This window comes from Ambystoma mexicanum, chromosome 5p (genome assembly GCF_040938575.1).
Source record: "Ambystoma mexicanum isolate Mex_15411 chromosome 5p, UKY_AmexF1_1, whole genome shotgun sequence".
Lineage (NCBI taxonomy): Eukaryota > Metazoa > Chordata > Amphibia > Caudata > Ambystomatidae > Ambystoma > Ambystoma mexicanum.
The window spans coordinates 1,200,490,556-1,200,510,943 of NC_090930.1; the positions used below are offsets into that span (position 1 = coordinate 1,200,490,556).

At 46.9% G+C, this 20,388-nt stretch overlaps 1 protein-coding gene across 8 annotated transcripts in view; it reads left to right on the forward strand.

Annotated features, from left to right (window-relative positions):
- RELCH (RAB11 binding and LisH domain, coiled-coil and HEAT repeat containing) overlaps positions 1-20,388 on the forward strand; it is a 1,825,259-nt gene that overhangs the window by 125,107 nt on the left and 1,679,764 nt on the right. For all 8 annotated transcript variants that reach the window (XM_069613666.1, XM_069613665.1, XM_069613669.1 and 5 more), the window contains exon 2: positions 2,790-2,879. In XM_069613666.1, the coding sequence (XP_069469767.1) occupies positions 2,790-2,879 (90 nt within the window). The remainder of the gene's footprint in view (positions 1-2,789; positions 2,880-20,388) is intronic.

Below are 20,388 nucleotides of genomic sequence, written 5' to 3' on the forward strand. Positions count from 1 at the left end.
GGGAAGGGATGTTTCTGTACGCGTTTCCTCCATTGCCTCTCTTGCTACGAGATATCAAAACTCTCAGACGGTGCCAATGCAAGTTGATACTCATCGCCCCGGCGTGGCCAATGCAGATTTGCTATCCGGACCTTCTCAGCCTGTCTCTGCGTCGCCTCCGGTCAAGCTTCCAGTGGTTCCGGATCTTCTCCCCTGAGAAGGAGGCACAATCCTTCACCATGACCAAGTATCGCTGAACCTGAGGGCTTGGCTCCTGCAGCCCTAGAGTGTGGAGGATATGAGTTGCCTGTTGACTGCAGGGAGGTCGTTGCCAAGGCCTGGGTGTCGTCGACTTTGAAGTGCTACGGTCACAACTGGAAGCTTTTCGCTACGTGGTGCCGGTCTCAGAAGATTCCCCTCCCCTACCCCCGAGGGTCACGGCCCTACTACGTGGAGTTCCACAAACACCTTCACAAAATTCTACTACATCGACAGGGATTCCAGGGAGGAGTCCAGAGTTGGCCAAGCAGTGCTACGCAACCTGTTTGCTTGAGGTGAGTCTGTTCCAGAGATAAGAGTTGATTGCTTCTGTTGAGCCTTGCCACCTTCCGTAGATGTGTGATGGGGTACTGCTATGTATTCGTTATTCATGAGCATGTGACTCCATGCCAGACCCATGCTGAAGACAGGTAAGTAACTAACTTGTTCCTTTTCCCCCTTGATGCTCTAGGAGCAGGATGCCAAATGTTTCTTATCTCCTCAGTAGAGACTGGAAAGAAATATTGCGAGCAAATTAAGTCTAGCATGGAAGCCATTGGTTCTCTCCTCTGGCCTTCATAGTGCTTTTATCTCAAATGTTTGCAGGTAGTTGAAGAAGAGGGTCAAGTGACAAAGCTACTTGATGCTTCATTTTGTTCATTTTTTTTATAGTTCAGTATTTATTTAGGCAATCATGTCGTCACTGGGGGTACATATGTGGTGTTACCTTCCCTGTACTGCTTGCCACTGAAGGCATTCTTGCTATTGGCACCCCTGGATAATGTCCGTGGACCTTTTGGTTTATTTTATTGGCCAGTGAAAAATTGCTTGGATATTGGCAGCATTTTTTTCTGAAAAAAACAACTAAATATTACAAGATTATGCCATTCGAAATTGCCGCTCTCTCGGCCGAGTACTTTTTACAATTCAGGGAGCGGGATGAGGAAGGCGGGAGGCAGTGACTGGAGCCACGGGTGCGCCAAAGAAGGCAATTGCTCACAATATGCACCTTTTATGTGAGGCCTGTGTTCCGGAATGACTCCTCTACGGGGACATATGTACTAATTTAACGTGGTTTCTTGTTTCCTAGACTTATTTGTTTATTGGAAAAACAGGATCACATTTTCTTATCTTTGGCACCAAGCCATCGACGATGTTTGTTCAAATTCATTATCTAAAGCTCTGTAAAGTTGAGTTTGAAAGATGGCACGAAGATTGTCCAAGGTAAACGTTTTAGGTTGACCCCAATTTATACTGATAATGTAAGCGACAATGGCGACATTAATTACTCTGCACTGGGTCCGGAGTACCTTGCAGTTTTTTTACTTTTCTTTGCAAAACCATAGGAAATTCTCAAAACCTACCACAAAATCAGCGTTTGCAATTTTAGTTGACACTTTCGATAGTTAAAGCTCGAGCAGTTTTGAATAAAAAACCTTTTTTAAAAAACTCAGCCAGTTGCTTTGAAATGTGCTTGTCAATTTTAATGAAAACTTGATTCCTAAATTTAAACCAAGTGTGCTTGTTCTTTACTAAGTGTTTTTCTCGCAAAAATGTGTTGTGCGGCTTGACGTGCTTTAATCATTTGTGTCTTTTGCTGTCTTTAGGCAAGGCCATACAGTTTTTGATAGCTCCCTTTAGTAGCTCGAAAAAGGCAGGTTGGCAATATATTTTAGCGGAGTGCTATGCTTCCCCTCCGCTTTCAAATACCGCACGAAAAAGTGTGAACTTGTCTTTACTTGGACAGCTAATGCTGCTTCAGATGAGCAAAGTTGGGACTTTAGCTTGTTCAGCGGTGTTGCTAGCTCTGGAAACGATTGGGGGCTAGGCTAATGTTGGGACTGTCGGGACTTCGGGCTAGCTAGTCTTTTGGTTGTATCCCCTGAGCTGCTATCCCGGGCTACAACCAAAAGACCTGGGGTTATAGCCCCCTCAGCCCCAGCCGCCTCCACCCCCCTAGCAGCGCCTCTGAGCTTGTTCCAGGAATGCTTTGTGTGGGACACCCACCGTCCATGAAATCGGGACAATCCTGCAACATACAGGACTTGGCCACCCTAAAATTAGAGGCACCACATCGGAACACTAAACCTCCACAACCACCTCACAATCCGCAGCTACAGCCAGTGTGTCCCTGCAGCACAGGCACACAAGGTTCCCCTTTGGACAAAAGTGCCCTTGTGCTCTCGACACAAAGCTACTAGATGCTGATCCAGTATCGCAGAGCTCAGGATACTTTTGGTCTGCACGCATCAACGCAACTATACATTTTTCTTGCATTTTCCCTTTCTCTCCTCTAACCTAATCGATCCCTCCTTTCAGGCCCATCGGTGCACATGGAGACCACCTTTGCTAGCTAATCTATTCTTATTCTGTCCCTGGACTCTGCCTTGCTTCCTTCATGTGCATCTTTGCTTTCTGCAATAGTTTTTCTTCTTCCAACTGTTGTATTTCCAACCGGTTGTTTGTAAGTGTCCTTGGATTAGTTCTGCTGTGAATAAAACCTTCAAGTAATATAGGAAAAAACAGTAATTGCTTTCTTGTTGCATTTTTAGACCGAGCTGGAAGCATCAGCACTTTGGATTCCCTGGACTTTGCACGATACTCGGATGATGGAAACCGGGAAACTGATGAACGGGTAGCAGGTGAGTTGGCCCAGGGTGTTGAGATCATAGATCTTAAGGCATATGGGTGAGTAAAATATATTTTCAAAAACTATTGGCTTACTGTGACTTCCATGCCCAGAACAAGGAATTCTTCCGGTCCATAAAGCATCTATCTAGCTTTAGTATTTCAGGGTGCGTACCATTGTGACCTGTTACCCACAAACCCATGCATTCATCCTATTTTTAATGAAGGTTTGAAGTGCCACATTAGCTGGCCTGCAGAAGAGGCAGCAGTCAGAATGCACTTTTTCTATTTCTCGGAGCTTCTGTCATTATGTGGTCGTTGGGAGCAAGGGATTTCAATTCGATTCTGGCGATAAAAACAGTGTTATGATTTTTTGTGTAACTCCTCAAAGTATATTTTTAAATTATTATACTTACTTCATATTTCAGACGGTTGTAGGCTATTGGTGATTGATAATTGGCTCTTTGTGATTAAGACATGTTGTCCTGTATACACATGGAGAACTGGATGACTTTTTATGCCTGGCCAGTAACTTGAGACGTGCACCTGTGTGTGGTTTAAACCTTGGCTATTCCGTAGAAGCATACGATTTGCAACAGAAATATTAATAGTATAATTTAGGGTTATTTTAGAGGGCTTGGCAATTTGGCTACATTATTGCAAAAATGACTGGTTTCTGCACATTCACCCAAAATGAGAGCAGGTAGAGTTAATGTTGTAATTTTCACAGAAACTCCGTTGGTCCTGTTAGCTGAATCTGTAAGTAGATCTTAAAATGGGTAGCTGTCAAAGATTTGAAGTGCCATGTTAACATAAAATCTACTAGCCGTGGTTCGGCAATCTCTATAAGCCAACCTAAACATATTGGGTTTCTGATTTTCCGTTACAAATGTTATTCTGTTTTGCATTTGAAAATTCATTGCTGATGCTGCACCGAAAATGAACACGTGAACTTGGATAAGCCACGTCTGTCATCGGGATAAACTTGTGTGCAAGCCTTTACATTTAGAGAAATAAAACGAAGCTGTACTAGCCAACTCGAACATGCAGTCTTTTCCCCTTTTCTCTGCCGTTTAAAAAAAAATTAAAATGAACACCGTGCTCTGAGCCCCTAACCCTCATTCTTCTTGAAAGGTTCCTCTGCTTTCGAGCCCACCCCCTGTGGTTGCATCCACTGCGGTGAGGGGTAGTGGATAAACCAACGGGATGGATGTTCATAAAAAGACATCCCCCAATGAGGAGGCCCCCTATGCTTTCCCATGAGATGCCATCTATAATGGGATGGGAATGCAATGTAACTTCTAAAGGGAAAATGAGTCTTAACCGATCTGCCATTTTAAAGGCATTTCAGGCAATACCATTGCTGAGAACTATCAGATCCGACGACATCGATTGGGTCCGATTATCTTCTAACAACAATAACAGGATGATTTGTGGTTACCATTCTCATATCATCATGAAAATGATTTGGGCCCAGAGATGGGACTTTGAACTGATTGGTCTGACTCTATGTATATTTTTGACCGAAGAGCAAGCTACAACTTTTGTGGAAAAACCTCCAGTTAGGATGGCGGAGCCGATGGTTGGTCACAGGGCAATGACCTGGCCCCACTTAGTGAGAAACTCTTTAGGCAATTTATGACCTTTGCTGCTGCCTTTTCTGGTGCAAAGTTCAATGACCTAGAGTCCCAGACTATGGCACTTAAACCTGTAGCAGACAAATAGAGTAAGGGAACTAGGCTCACTCTGCTGTCGTGGAATGCTTGTGGCCTGAAGAATCTTAGGCTATGGACTTCGCATCTCGACGCAGAGTCTCGCTCTGCGATTATTTTAATTCAAGAGACTATGCGCTTGGATCACTTTGAGGTTGCAGGTTACCTTACATATGTGCAGCCTGCAATCAAAGGTGTACAAGGTCGCCCATCTGGAGGCCTAGCGGTTTTAATAGATAAAGCAACCAGAATTTCCTCTGAATTGGTTTTTGCCGATTATTCCATCCTAGCTGTCTAACTTGTTCAGGTTCTGTAAGGAGCAGGTTTTTGGTGATCTGTTTGTATTGGAACAAGGTCATCATTGCACAGACAGATCTCCTTAACCTACTTGATATAATTCTTGAAGATGTCATATCCGAAGACCCAGGTATTACTGTTATATTGGGAGTTGATTTTAATGCAACCTGTATGGAAACGACAAGTCATAGCGGCTGTCCCCCAGTTTGGGCTGGTGCCCCTTCAAGAATGTATGGGAAGAGGTGGGTCGATTACTTTCTTGCATGGGACATCCAATTAGTACCTCCCAACCAAGGCCTGTTTGCTTACACATGGTCCCGTGGAGCTGCTTGTTCACAGATTGACTAATTTTTTGTTTCTACTGCACTCTTGGCCAACGTAGACACGTTGGCCATATACGATTTATCCCTGGGGGACCATCTGGCCTTGCAACTCACCCTAAACATATGTACTAGGTGCTTCTCGGCTGACCCGGCCCTAACTCTGGTTGTGCCCGACCATCCTAATATTAGCCTGAGGTGGGATTTCAAATTATGTCAGAAAATGATGGCCTGCCTAAGGGATGATATCTTGATTTGTTTTCCTGAGGATAGAGCGGGCTCTGATTGCTTATATGCCGAATGGTTAAACTGTAGTAGAATTCAGACACATGTCAGCAATTTGATTTTAACATCGAAACATCGAAATATGTCACCTAACCATTGGCATACTTCTAACCTACTTGTGGTAAACCTCTGTAAAGAAAAACGAAAAGCCATACGTTGTCTTGGTTCACTGAATCATGACTGGTTCAGGTACACCTATCCTAAATCTAAAATTAACCAACGGTATCGAAACAGGCTGAAGGCTTTGAAATATGACCTAATGGTGGCAGATAATCAGAGAATGCTCCATCTATTAAACCATGATACCAGACAAATATGGTTGGTGTTAAGAGTTATTACTGGAACTGGGGAGCCATTGAAGGAAGCAGGTGTGTCCAACGATCTGGGTCACATTTGTTCAAAATAAATATGGACTTCCTACACGCTTTGCTAACATGGCACCCCTTAACTTTCAAAGTTTGGTCTTGAGATCTTCTCCGTGGGTGTTGGATGATATCTCCGGGCGATTGGGAAGATAAAGAGTTCTCGAGCGCCAGGCCCAGACGGCATCCCTCCCTGTCTGATTAAGGCGGACCCGATTTTTTGGTCAAAGATCTTACAGAACAAATTTGATAGTGTTTATCTGTTAGGTTCCATTCCTCCCTCCTGGTGTTAGGCAACCATTATTCCCATTTATAAAAAAGGGAGTTGGGACGATCCAAATAACTTTAGGCCCATCGCTCTGATGGATGCGTCTGCAAAGATTTTCACTTACTTACTGTTGGAGTCCATTCTTCACTTTATAGTCCATCAGGATGTTTTGCCTAGATTCCAGGTGGGCTTTCGTAAACAACTGGGGTGTTCGCTCAATGCAACCATTCTAGCCCACCTATATGCTCAAACCAAATCTGCACAGACAGTTCCTATATACATGGATGTATTGGACTTAACCTCTGCATTTGACACGGTCAACAGATATGTGCTGTGGGAGATGATGATCACTTACGGATTCCCGATATATTTAGTGAGCCATGGTAGCTCTTCTCCATCAAAATATCACCTATAGAATTAGATTGAATAAAGAGGGGGCCATGACCGATAAAATAACTACGGAAATTGGTCTCAAGCAGGGATGCAATCTGGCAGCTATGTTTTTAAATCTTTATTTAGCCGACCTGGAGTCAGCATGGGCAGATGCTGTTATTTACCCGGTCAAGTTGGGTAATTTGGCTATTAACAGGTTGGCCTTTGCTGACAACCTCTTGTTTATGGACCGTACTCGTTTGGTCTGCAGGCCAAACTCTCGGCTTTCCAGTCCTATGCCTATAAGAACAATCTTCAAGTCAACCCAGCAAAATCATTCATCATCGTAATTGCACATGGAAAGAAAAAAACGGATACATTTTGCTGGTCTCTGAATGAGACAATAATACCCAAAGCTAAATCTATAAGTTACTTGGGTTACCAGCTTTCAGCTACTTATTCTATAAGTATGTGGAATGAGACAATTAACACCAAATTGAAACCACTTCACAAATTAAAATTGTTTACCATCGCTATAGCAAATTTTCATTGTTGCCTACTATTCAGTTCTACTTATTAAAAGTGGAAACTATACTCCTGTATACCTTAGACATCTGCACTTGCGAGATGGAAGAATTCCTTGATGGTGTCCAGGGTAGGCTGTGAAAACAGGTCCTGGGACTGGCATTGTCTATTCCAAACATGTTGATCTGCCATGAAATGGGCATTCTTTCACTGTCGGTAAAATGGCATTGGTGATGTATGAATGGTTATGTCAAAATGTTAGCTTCACCAAAAAAGACTCTATATGAAGACCTTGCTGATCTGATTAAAGATGGTCGGTCACTCTCAATTCTTAAATTCAAAAACAAAATGGACAAAATTTTGAATGACACCATGATTAAGGATAATCTAATATTGGGTGTTCCAGCATGCAAGAAGAAATTTCTATCTTATTTTTGGTGTATTTTGGTTGATCGAATAGGGAAAAGTAAAATGTATTATGAATATGCGGAATTTATTTGAAAATTTGGAGACTGTTCACGCTATTTGGAAATATTTCCCTGTAACACTGCGAGAAAGGTCCATCTACGGTTTAAATTGAACCAACTAATCACCAATGAAAGGCTACAACTTTGGGGGCATGTTGCGGCTGATAATTCGAGTAGTAGCTGTCGCTTTTGCACTCGATGTAATGAATTGGAAACCCTGAAACACCTAATTTTATTTTGTCAATTTTTTCAAGATCAAAGAAGGGTGCCATTTGGCTTATTTCTGTACAGTGATTCCATTACTTGGAAAGAGTCTTTGTGGGAAAGATGTATGTGGGGTTCCAGCCAACGGCTGGTGCTTAGTTTAATCAACTTCTTAGTCCCCCTTGATATTGTTTTGTCTTTGAAATTTAAAGGACTTAAAGAGGATATGACATTGGATCCCTGTTTGGACGGCTAATTGAGCTCAGATATAAATTGTTTAGGAGGCACTGTTCCATATTGTTGTTCGAAATACTCTATCCACCTGATGTTGTATCCTTCCTTTTTCTTTTTAGATATTGGTACCTTTTTTTTTGATTCAACTCAAATTGATGTTTCTACTGTTCGATTTTTCTTTCTCCTTGCTTTACTTTGCTGGTTAGAAAGATGGTGTTTTTGTTTCTAAGTATTCTTTTATGCTGATTGAAATGTTATCCTATGCTTTATGCTCATAGATATCGTGAGAACAATGTGTTATAACTTGTATTGATTTTATTGTGTTGTGAATTTTATTACAGTGTGCCCATGCATAGAACGATATAACAGTTTATTGTAAACCTCTAACTACCCCCCGCTAGCCCCTACCATCAATCCTGTCCTTTCCAAAAGAGGCGATGCTGGTTACCCTCTCTGTCCTTCTCTCTTGAAACCCTTTAGACTCCCCAGCTCTACCAAACAGCACAGGTAAATCACAGCACACCATTTCAACATGGTCGTCATTGAGTGGAGTACTGGCACCCTAAATTCCTGCGTCGTTTGCCTTGAACACTCTGGGGAGGAGAGGGGAGACGTACATCTGTACTGGCCCAATTTTGTGTGCAACATTATCCTCCCCCTTTGGTGTGCTATATAACATCCATCTGTGCTATGACCTCAAGCCTCCGCCACATGTTAGTCCACTTCCACAGGTCGACCATGGGAACCATACAGTGCAAGTGAGGAATCACCTGGTACACAGCTTATTTACCTGAACATATATTTTTGGGAATTGCTACGAAAGTGGCAAGTGTGTCTCAGTGATGAGAGGCTATTGTAAGTGTCTATTTGGCACCAACCACTTCCCATCCTGAGACATTCATGTTCAGATGTCCAACCTTTGAGGGGTTCCCGCCATCCTAACTCAGTCTCCCAATTCCACTGGGCTGTAATGCAGTGCCAATTCACTAGAGCCAGTGTACCTATACTATCTGGTCTACCATGTCGAAGGGAGGGCCTCAAGGCCGTTGCCTTATCTCTCTGACTCCCTAAGGTGACTTAGCTGGGTAATCTGATTGTCCTGGTGCCCGTTTCCTTACTCTGTCTCCTCTACGCTCCACCCTCCTCCCTGTCAGTGTGTGTGTGTGTGTGTGTGTGTGTATCTCTCTCTCTCTTTATTAAACACTGCCTCATGGTCTTTGCGTTCTCTCCCCTTCTCCTGTCTCCACCATCTAGCTTGCTCCTGATCCTATCTGCTTCCCTCTAACCCCATCCCTCCCAACACTGTACACTGCCTCTGCTTTACACATCTGCCTCTCACTTCCCTATCCGCTCTTTCGAATGGATTGGGTTCTATCACGTATTCCTCATCTTTTATATACTTCGATGACCTGCTTGCAGCTCAAACCTTTTTCCCCAGTAGAGGGCGCCGTGCTTCCGCGGCCTTGTGTCCTTGAAGGGCATCCGTCCTCCTTGAGTGCGACGTTGTAAGCTGGTATAAAAGGCACGCACCGCACCCATTGCCTCAGTTCTGTTTTTCCGTGCACACCTTGAAACGGTTCTTCGCCTCGGCGTGTACAAAGAAACTGCGTGGTTCAAAAAATTCGACTCGTACCCTGAAAACGGCTTCAAGAGATGTGCCGAGTGTTCGGCAAAAATGTCCTTAACCAATCTCCATCGGTATGTCTCTGGTGCCTGGGGCCGGGCCACATAATCGAAGATTGTGGCTCGTGCCAGTCTATGACTGGAGATGCGATAAATAAGAGGAAAGGAAAACTTGCTTTGGGCAAACCCGCCGGAAATCATTTTTGGTGACCCCCCACAAAAAGATCGGCCGAAGATAAAAGTCAGAGGGAGATGTCTCTGCACCAGACCAAGAAAAGTTTAGGTAAATGCGCTAAACGTTCAAGATCTCGGCATTCCTCCTCCTCTTCTTCTTCAAGGAGATCTAAAAAGAGGCATCATCACTCCAGGGTGTCCTTGTCGGATTCCTTGCCTGATAGGAAACGGGTAAGCTTTCCAAAAAATGAGGCTAGTGTGGCAGAATTGAAAGAATTCTGTCTGCTAATGTTAAAAATGATTGAGAAGTAGGCAGTATCAGCCCCTTCTAAGAAGTCGAAACAGACAAGAGTCAGGAAAGACTGATGACCATGCCACCAAGAGCCCGGACAGCAGGTTATCGAAGGTTTCGAAAGACTCAAGAGCTTCGAGCGATTCGAAGGCTCCGAAGGATCTCAAAACCTTGAAGACACATAGTGCGCCTCTCATGGCCCCGAGGCCTCGAAGGGAAACGTCTCCTCAAATCCAATCGAAAGTTTGGAGTCGAAGCCATCAACATCCTTTTCAGAAAAGTCGAAGGTTTACAAGCCTCTGGGAAAAAAGAGACTTCTTAAAATCCATAACTTCTTAAAATCCATGACCTCTATTTATGAGGAAGATGTGGAGGAGGAAAGCTCAAGTTATGGGTTTGGACAGCAATATGGCACTTCTGGTGTTCCAGAGGAATTGATTTCCCAAAAAACCAGAATGAGAGATCTGGTGGACACCTTAAAGGATGCCAGTGGTCTGGATACTCCTCCAGAAGTTGAATTTGGTACCACAGATAGCTCAGGGCATGCTGACTCTTTCATATAGGTCAGCAATGGCAATAGGTGATCGATTATCTGGGCTCGGGTACTTCAACTGTGGAGTATGAAAAGGGATCTTACAGATATTTTGGATCAGGGGCCACCAACAGACCCAAACGTCCATTGTCATACTGCTGTCAAGAACAAAGTCTTGGAAAACTGAGTAAGGCCAGATAGTACTCCTGCAGTCCACACATTTTTCAAATAAATATAAAGCTTCTTGAATGGACCCTGAATTTCTTTCAAAACATCTGAGTCCAAAAAGCCTTGTTGTACAAGCAGCTACAGCTGCATCTAAAGGAGTGTCCCATCCCACCTTTCCTCTTGATGGGGAGGACAGAAGGCTAGATGCTATTTGGAAGAAAGTCTTCTCTGCAGGAAGTATGTGGCTGAAGGCAGCCAATACAACCTGTGCATTGGCGAAATGTACCTACACACTGTGGGAGGTAATTGCTATTGCATCTGAATGCATCCTAGGAGGTGAAGAATGGTATGCTTTTATGAGACTGATTCAGGACTGGAAAGACACTATATGTCAATCTTTGCAGTCAAGTTTAGACACCACAGACTGCATCAGCCCAACTTTGGCTGGAGGAACTGTACTCGGGAGATTCACATAGCTGAGGAAATCAGGATTTGCTCCCGATGTACAAGCCAGGCTGATAGATATGCCTTTTGAAGGATCATATTTGTTTGGATCTAAGCCAGATGAAAGCCCTGAGAAGTTGCAAACAAAATCTCTGAGTCTGGCAATTAGACAGCCTCAGCAAGGTCAGACAGCCCTGTTCTCCAACCAAGGATGGAAAAAACATTATTTTCGCTACTATTCCTCTGTGGGAAGAACAAGAAGACATTTTTCACAGCAGGAACAGAGACTACAACCACGGGTGGTTGAGGATGTGGCGGAAGAAGTGCTGCCACAGCAGCTGCTTCCTTGCCTTCCACTCCAACCGTTAACCCAAAACCGCTTTCAAGACTTAAAGCATCTGACTACAGTGGGAGACAGATTAACCCAGCATCTGAAGGAATGGCGAAGTATTGCTGCAGATGCTTGTGCTCTCCAAACTATCGTCCATGGTTACTGCCTTCCCTTTCGAGAGGATTGGGTCCTCCGACGTATTCCATATCTATGACAGTATTCACCACAGCTGTGCTGCTTCGGAAAATCTTTCGGCGTCTGCGTCCTGTGTAAATGACGTCGATACGCTGTCCTCGAGGGCCTCCGTCGAGCCGACGTCACCAGATGTTATAAGTAGGACGCACGACGCCCGTAGCCACAGTTCTGTTTTTTCTGCGAACGTTTTCGCTTTGGAGATCTCGGCGCGCTTCAATTCTACTGAATCCTGTTCTTTCGGTTCTTCAAACCTTTTTCTTCCTTGCTATTGTATGATGTCTTCGGCTTCTTCCACCCTGCGGCCCGGGTTTAAGGAGTGTCGGGTGTGTGGGTCCAAGATGTCGCTGACGGATACGCACAACGCTAGCCTCTGGTGCCTCCCGGAGGACCATGATACGGATGACTGTGTCAACTGCCAGTCACTCACATCGAAGGCCTTGCGGGAGCGTAAGAAGAAGTTGTCGTCGGTAAGGTGGCCAAGCCCCAGAAGTTGCGTTCCACTGGTCTTTCGACGGACGATTCGAGGGGCGACTCTCCGCATCGTCGTCGGGAGTCCGGGGGTTCTCGGTCTGGGAGTCGGTCCCGCCATTCCTCTGCCTCTTCGAGGCTCTCCAGGAAGCGCCGTCACCGGTCGCCTTCCCCGTCCTCTTCTGAGGACTCCGCCCGTCGGCAGGTTGCTTGTCCCAACAAGCATTCCACTCCTGAGGAATGGGATTCCTTCCGAAATGAGATGTTGGCGATTTTTTTTTCAATCGCAGGGCTCCGGTCCTTCTGCGCCGTCTGAGGACGCCGGTCATGGCCGTGCTAGGGACACCGCTCATCCGCCTTTGAGCTCGAGCAGTTGTCGCGACCACCGGGCGCCTTCGAGGTCCCGGTCGGACAAAGATGGTCGCTCTAGACATGCCCGTTCCAGGTCCCGGTCCTCAACACCCTCGAGACCGCGAGAACCTGTGAAGTCTTCGAGGAAGACATCGACGCCGAGGTCGTCGACGGACTCTCTCGAGACCCCGCCTCCGAGGAAGTCGTCGATGCCATCGGCGCCCAGGCTGTCGAGAGACACGCTCGGGGGCTCTGCCCTCGAGGCCTGTGTCGATGCCGTTGAAGCTGTCAGCGCCGTGCTCGACGCCGATTCCATCGACGCCCTCAACGCCTTTCAAGGCGGCTTTGTCGGGGATGCCTCGTGGTACGGGGGAACCCCCTAGAAAGGCTCTGGCTAAGGCAAAACATGTCTTTGTTCCTTTTTTGGTTCCCTCTTTCCAGCCCCTGGATATTTCTGAGGTGGATGAGGGGTCTGAGGAAGGTGTGGTTCCTGCAGAGGTCCCTGATGACATTGTTTCTGGTCATAGCCAGCTTGAGGACCTGCGCCAGTCATTGCATGACGCCAGTGGGCTCGACACCTCTCCGGAGGTGGAATTTGGTAGGCCTGAGCCTGGCACGCATGCCGACTCCTCTTATCGGCGCCTGATGTCGAGGGTCAAGGATTACCTGGGGTGGTCAGCCCCCCCCTGGGGATTTTCATCAGGATGACCTGACTGATATCCTGGACCATGGTCCACCAACTGACCTGGTGCTGCCATTCTATATGGCCTTGCAGAGAAGGGTGGCTGCGGCTTGGACTTCTCCGGAGAGTCTCCCGGCAGTGAGCAAGTCCTTGCCGAAGAAATATCGCCCAGCCAGTGGCGACCCCTGCTACTTGACCAGGCACCCCACTCCGGAAAGTTTGGTGGTGCAGGCGGCTACGGCCCCCGCAAAGCAGGAGTCGTACCCTACCATCCCTCCTGATAGGGACGACAAACGTTTTGACGGCTGGTCGAAGAAGGTATTTTCTTCTGGGGCTATGGCGCTTCAGGCTGCCAACTCCGTTTGTGCCTTGTCTCGTTTCACGCACACTCATTGGAACTGTATTTCCCTAGCCGCTGATCATATTCCCGAAGGGGAGGAACGGGATGGTTTCCTTGCTATCGCGCAGGATGGCAAGGATGCGATGTGTGAATCCGTTCAGTCTGTCTGGACATGGTTGATTGCGTCAGCCGGTCCATGGCGGCGAGCACCATAATACGCAGGTCTGCGTGGTTGCAGAAGTCGGGTTTTGCTCCTGATGTGCAGGCCCGCCTCCTCAACATGCCCTTTGATGGCGAACATCTTTTTGGAAGCAAGGCTGACGAGAGGTTGCAGACCTCCAAAGCTGCAGCAAAGTAGTTGGGCGCTGAAGTCCGCCAACTTCTGCCTTTTCGTCCTAGGAGACAGCAATGGAGGGGAGGTTCCTTTTGATATTACTCGTCCTTTAGTAAATCGAGAGGAGCTGCTAGTCAAAGGGGCAACCGTAGGAGTGCCAGAGGGGGAAAACAAGGTACTCTAGGTGCCAAGGCCGCGCAAGCAGTTGCCTCTTTGCCCTCAGGCACTGCCGTGGCTGCTTCAGCTCAGTCATGAGGCCCATGCTTCGCTGGTTGGGGGAAGGCTGGCGCAGCATCTTGTAGAGTGGCGTGCCATTACTTTAGATGTGTGGGTTCTGGAGATCATAGCCCACGGCTACTGTCTTCCTTTCCGGCAGCGGCCTCACAACAATCCACCAGGGAATCTCTCTTTGAAGAGTCTGGATCCGCTCCTTGCGCAGGCGATTCAATCCCTGCTGGAGAAAGGCGCCATAGAACTGGTGCCTGTAGCGGAGAGGAACAAGGGATGGTATTCCCCTTATTTTTTTATTTCAAAGAAAGACTGAGGACTGAGACCCATCATGGAATTGCACGGTTTGAACAAGCTCCTCAGGAAGGATAAGTTCAAGATGGTTACTCTTTCTCAAGTCCTCCAGGCCCTTCAACTTCAGGGCGGGTTGGTGTCTTTAGACCTCAATGACGCTTATTTTCATGTGGCGATCCATCCCAAGCACAAGAAGTACCTGAGGTTCGCGGTTGACGACTCGTACTTTCAGTTTCGGGTCCTGCCGTTCGGATTGACCTCCGCCCTGAGGATCTTTACCAAGCTCATGGTGGTGGTTGCAGCGTATCTCAGGAAAGGGGGGATTCACGTCTACCCCTACCTGGACGATTGGTTGATCAGGGAGCGCTCTCCTGAGCAAGTCCAGGATCATCTGTCCGTCACCTGCCACTCCCTTCACAAGCTGGACTTCTCCCTCAACTTAAAGAAGTCCCACTTGACGCCAACCCAGCGGCTCCAGTACATTGGAACAGTGCTCGACACTTCCCCGGGTCTGTGTTTTCCTCCCCAGGTGAGGGCTCACCACATTCAGCAGATGGTGCACAACTTTCAACGTGCCCAGAGTCTCCCAGCGTTTTGCTCGGCCTCATGGCATCCTGCATTCTTCTGGTGCCAGAGGCCAGGTTGAGGATGTGATCTCTGCAATGGGCTCTCAAGCTCCAGTGGTCACAGTCCTCCGGCAGGATGTCGGATCCCGTTCAGGTGCCGCCCTCGGTCGCCCAGGACCTTCTGTAGTGGGCCGTCAAAGGCAATTTGATGAGCGGGGCTCCGTTTTGGCTACCCTGGCCGGAGGTGACAGTCGTGACAGACGCGTCCCTCACGGGATGGGGAGCTCATGCCAATGAGCTGACAGTCAGCGGTCGTTGGTCTTCGTCAGAGTCCAGACTCAATATCAATCAATCTGTTGGAGCTGAGGGCCGTCAGGCTTGCCCTGACGGCTTTTCTGCCGACTGTGCGAGGGAAGAATGTCCTGATTCTGACGGACAACACAGTGGCCATGCACTACCTCAACAAAAAGGGGGGGCAGGGTCACTGCAGGAAATTTTGATCTCGGCAGTTCATCTGGCAGGAGACGAAAACGAGACGGCGGACGCTCTGAGCAGGCAGAGCGCGATCTCTCACGAGTGGGAGTTGGCTCAGGAGATTCTCCCTAGGGGCTTGCAAGTGGGTACCATTAAAGGTTACCTGGCGGCGCTGTCCATATTTAAGCGCTTGTCTGAGGAGTGTTCTTATTTTAACATTCCTTTAATTTCTCAGTTTCTGAAAGGGCTCACTAATGTGTTCCCTCCGTCACCTTCCCAGTTGCCTGGTTGATATTTGAACCTTGTTCTCAAGTTTCTAATGTGTGCTCCATTTGAGCCTTTACATTCTTGTGCTTTGAGACTGTTAACCCTTAAAACTGTATTTTTAGTTACGGTCACTTCCGCTCGCAGAGTGAGTGAGTTACAGGCACTTTCACTTAAGCCACACTTCACTGTGTTTCATAAGGACAGGGTTGTCCTTAGAGTTTGTCCTTCCTTTCTTCCGAAGGTGGTGTCGGAATTTCATTTAAGCCAGAAGGTTCTTCTTCCGGCATTTTATCCTCCTCCACATCCTGGTAAGGACAAGGAGAGGCTCCATAGGTTAGATCCTAGGAGAGCTTTAAGTTTCTACATTTCACAAATGTCCCGGGTCAGAGTGGACAATGAGCTCTTTCTTGGTTACGCTGGAAAGCGTTGGGGACAAGCTGTAACTAAGCAGACTTTGTCTAGATGGATTATCTTGGCAATTTCTGAATGTTACCGCCTGGCGGGTAAGGACCCTCCAGTAGGATTACGGGCCCATTCGACTAGGGGTATGGCTGCCTCTACTGCCCTGCAGAGGGGTGTTCCTATTCGTAACATTTGTGAAGCAGCCACTTGGGCTTCGGTCCATACTTTTGTATGTCACTACTCCCTAGATTCTATCCATGGGTAGGATCTGGCCTTTGGCATGGCGGTCCTTTACTCTGCAATTTGATTGGGCATTCTAAATTTGTATATTCTAAATTCTTTTCCCACCTCCTTACATTAGTACTGCTTTGGGAGTCTGTCATAGATATGGAATATGTCGGAGGACCCAATCCCCTCGAAGAACAAGTTACTCTCTTACCTGGTAACGTTCTTTCGATGGGATGGTCTGATGACGTATTCCATAGCGCTCCCTCCCTGCCTTCCCCGCTACAGAATTTCTTATGCGATTGCAGCTTACGTTGCCGCATGGCTTTCTGTGGTCCTACTGGCAGAAGATTGGTGCCACACGTTCTGGGTAAAAACAACTGAGGCTACGGGCGTCGTGCGTCCTACTTATAACATCTGGTGACGTTGGCTCGACGGAGGCCCTCGAGGACAGCGTATCGACGTCATCGACGCAGGACGCAGACGCCGAAAGATTTTCCGAAGCAGCACAGCTGTGGTGATTACTGTCATAGATATGGAAAACGTCGTCGGACCATCCCATCGAAAGAACGTTACCAGGTAAGAGAGTAACTTCTTCTAAAGAAGCCTCCAAACTGTCCCCCGAGAGGCAAGTCCTTGAAAGTACCGGATCTGCTCGTCCTACAGGAAGTTCAGACAGTGTTTGAGAAAGGTGCTATCGAACATCTACCTGTAGCGGAAAGACACAAAGGCTGGTACTCTCCTTATTTTCTGATCCCAAAGAAGGACTGAGAGGTGCGACCCATCTTGGACTTGAAATGCTTGAACAGGTTCCCCAGGAAGGATGGTTACTGTTTTGCAAATCCTCCAGGCCCTTCAGCTCCAGGATTGGATGGTGTCATTGGATCTTCAGGATGCTTCTTTTCATCTGCCAATTCATTTCAAGCACAGGCACAGGAAATACCCGAGATTAGTGTTGTCAGTGCTCACTATCGGTTTCGGGTACTGCCATTCGGGCTAACCTCTGCCCGAGGGTCTTCACCAAGTTGATGGCGGTGGTAGCAGATCAGAGCTCGTTCACCTGAACAAGCTCTGGAACATCTGGACAGCACCAGTCACTCTCTCCACAGACTGGGCTTCTCACCCAACTTCAAGAAGTCCCACATGACAACTTCCCAAAGTCTGCAATTCATTGGAGCAGTCCTGGACTCTTCTTTGGGGAAAGCTTCGCCACTCAAAGTAAGGGCTATCCACATTTCGCAGATGGTAAGCAAATTTCAAAGTGCCTCAAGTCTTCCTGCCTATGATTTTCTGAGGTTGCTTAGCCTTATGGCATCCTTCATTTTTCTGGTGTCGTAAGCTCGACGGAGAATGGGGTCTCTTCAGTGGACTCTCAGGGCTCAGTGGTTACAGTTCTCCAACAGAATGATGGATCTTGTACAGATCCTGAACAGGGTCGCACAGGATTTCCTGTGGTGGGCGGAAAAGGAGAATGTTTTGAAGGGGCAACCCTTTTGGCAACCTCGGCAGAGATTACATGGTTAGAGACGCCTCACTCACAGGTTCGGAAGCTCACACAAACAGATTGACGATCAGCGTACGCTGGTCTCTGTCAGAGTCCAAACTACATATCAATCTTTCAGAGGTGAGGGGAATCGGATTAGCGTTGATGGCCTTCCTGCCCTCTATACGGTGGAAGAATGTCCTGATAATGACTGACAACACAGTGGCCATGCATTACCTCAACAAGAGAGCAGGTGTAGGGTTGCTGCCGCTGTGCAGAGAGGCAATGCAGCTTTGGTTTTGTACGCTGCAGGAAGGAATCTCTCTATCAGCAGTTCTTCTGGCCGGAGAGGAAAACACACCAGCGGACGTTCTGAGCAGGCAGAGCACAGTCCTCCACGAGACTGAGCTTGCTCAGGAAGCCCTTCGAGATCTTCAACCCTTTGGGGAACTGCACACGTGGATCTCTTTGTGTCCAGTGTCAACAGTAAGTGTGACCGGTTCTGCTCAAGGGGATGCGTTCGTAGTGGACTGCGAATATCCGCTTCTGTATGCGTTTCTGCTACTCCCCGTCATTCCTCGTGTTCTCAGGAGGCTGAGGAAGTTTTAGAAATCCATGATTCTGGTTGTCCCAGATTGGGTCGGGAGGACATGTTACCCGGAACTTCTGGAAATGTCCATCTGTCCTCCAATTCGTCTTCCACAAAGTGAGGATCTCCTCTTTCAAGAGGGAGGTCACATTCTTCATCCAGAGATCAGGCCCCTAAACCTTCACGCATGGTTCCTGAGAGGTTGAGGTACAAGGATTGGGACCCTCTGGGAAGACGTCATGGAGGTGTTGCTTTCGGCCAGCCAGAAGGCCAGCAACTAAATCTCTATACCGCTGCTGTTGGAACAAGTTCTGCAACTGGTGTAGAGATAAAGGATCTTTTCTTGTGACACACCATTGGTTTTCTCTTTTCTCCTTCATCTAACCCATCAGGGGCTACAGGGTGCTACAACCAAGGGCTATCTGGTTGCCCTGTCCATTTCGAAGCGCTCTCCTGAACAAGGTTCCTACTTCAAGGTTCCTATTGTCAACCAGTTTTTAAAAGGATTGACCAACATCCTCCCGCTGGTTACATTCATTGTTGCGTTCTGGGATCTCAACCTGGTTTTAAGCTTTCAGATGGATTCTGCTTTTGAACCATTACATTCTTGTCCACTTAAGAATACTGTCTTTAATGACAACATCCTAACGGCCATTACTTCTGCTCGCAGAGTGAGCTAGCTTCATACTTTATTTTCCAAAGCACTCTTTACAGTGTTCCATAAAGACAAGGTAGTTTTGAGGGTTCGTCCTTCTTTTCTGCCTAAAATTGTTTCAGAATTTCATCTGAGACAGAAAATTGTCTTACCAGATGTTTACCCTCCTCCTCATCCATCTAAAGAGGATGGTAGGCTACACAGACTTGACCCTAGAAGAGCCCTAAATTTCTATATCAAGAGGGTCTCTAAAATCAGACTGAATGACCAACTTTTTGTTGGTTATACAGTTCATATAATGGGTCAAGCGGCTCCAAAACGCTGGCTTGTTGATCATACTATGTATTTCCGAATTTACCACTTGGCTGGGAAAGAGATTCCTGAGGGTTTAAGGGCTCACTAAACTAGGGTTGTAGCCACTTGTTCGTCCCTCCAGAGAGGGGTTTCGTTGCAGGAAATCTGTAATGCTGCCACTTGGTCTTCCATGCGCGCATTTGCAAAGAACTACTGTTTAGATTCCCTTTCGAGCTGGGAATCCACATTTGGAAAAGCTGTGTGACATAGCATAAATCAAAATTAGACTTTTGTTTACCACCTCCTACAAAGTACTGCTATGAGAGAATATAAAAGATGAGGAATACGTGGGAGGACACAATCCATTTGAAGAACAAATTGCTTAACCCTGTTAATGTTTTTACGATTAGATGTTCCCTCCCACGTATTCCTCATCACCCCTCCCATCCGTTCCCTCTGCAAAGAAGGAGTTTTTGTGATTTACACTTGCTCTCCATTACTGCTCAAATACCACTCCCCTTCGAGACTGCTGTTCTGTCGAGAGGAAAAACATGAACTGAGGCAACGGGCGTGGTGCGTGCCTTTTATACCAGCGTACAATATCACACTCAAGGAGGATGGATGCCCTCAAAGGACACAAGATAAACAACGCTCGGCGCCCTCTCTTGGGGAAAAATGTTTCTGAGCTGCAAGCAGGATCTCGAAGTATATCAAAGATCAGGAATATGTGGGAGGAACATCCAATCGAAAGAACATTACCAGGGCTAAGTAATTTGTTCTTGCCACTTAGATTCAACCCACCTCCTACTCTCCCTGCAAAATTACCTCTAACCACTCTCCAGATTACACTCAATTGAACCCCTTATTCACCCTCAACACCTTACCATCTCTCTGTGAACACTCCAAAGTCTCCTCCAGCTGCTCCATCCTCTTCTGTGGTCTTTCTTTTGACATCCTTAACCTACTCTACCCTCAGTTGTACACCTCTCTTGGTCAACTGACTGCTAGCTTTTTATTTTCCTCCCTTTCCTGCTAGAAGTTTCTCTTTGCTCCCATTGTCTACTTG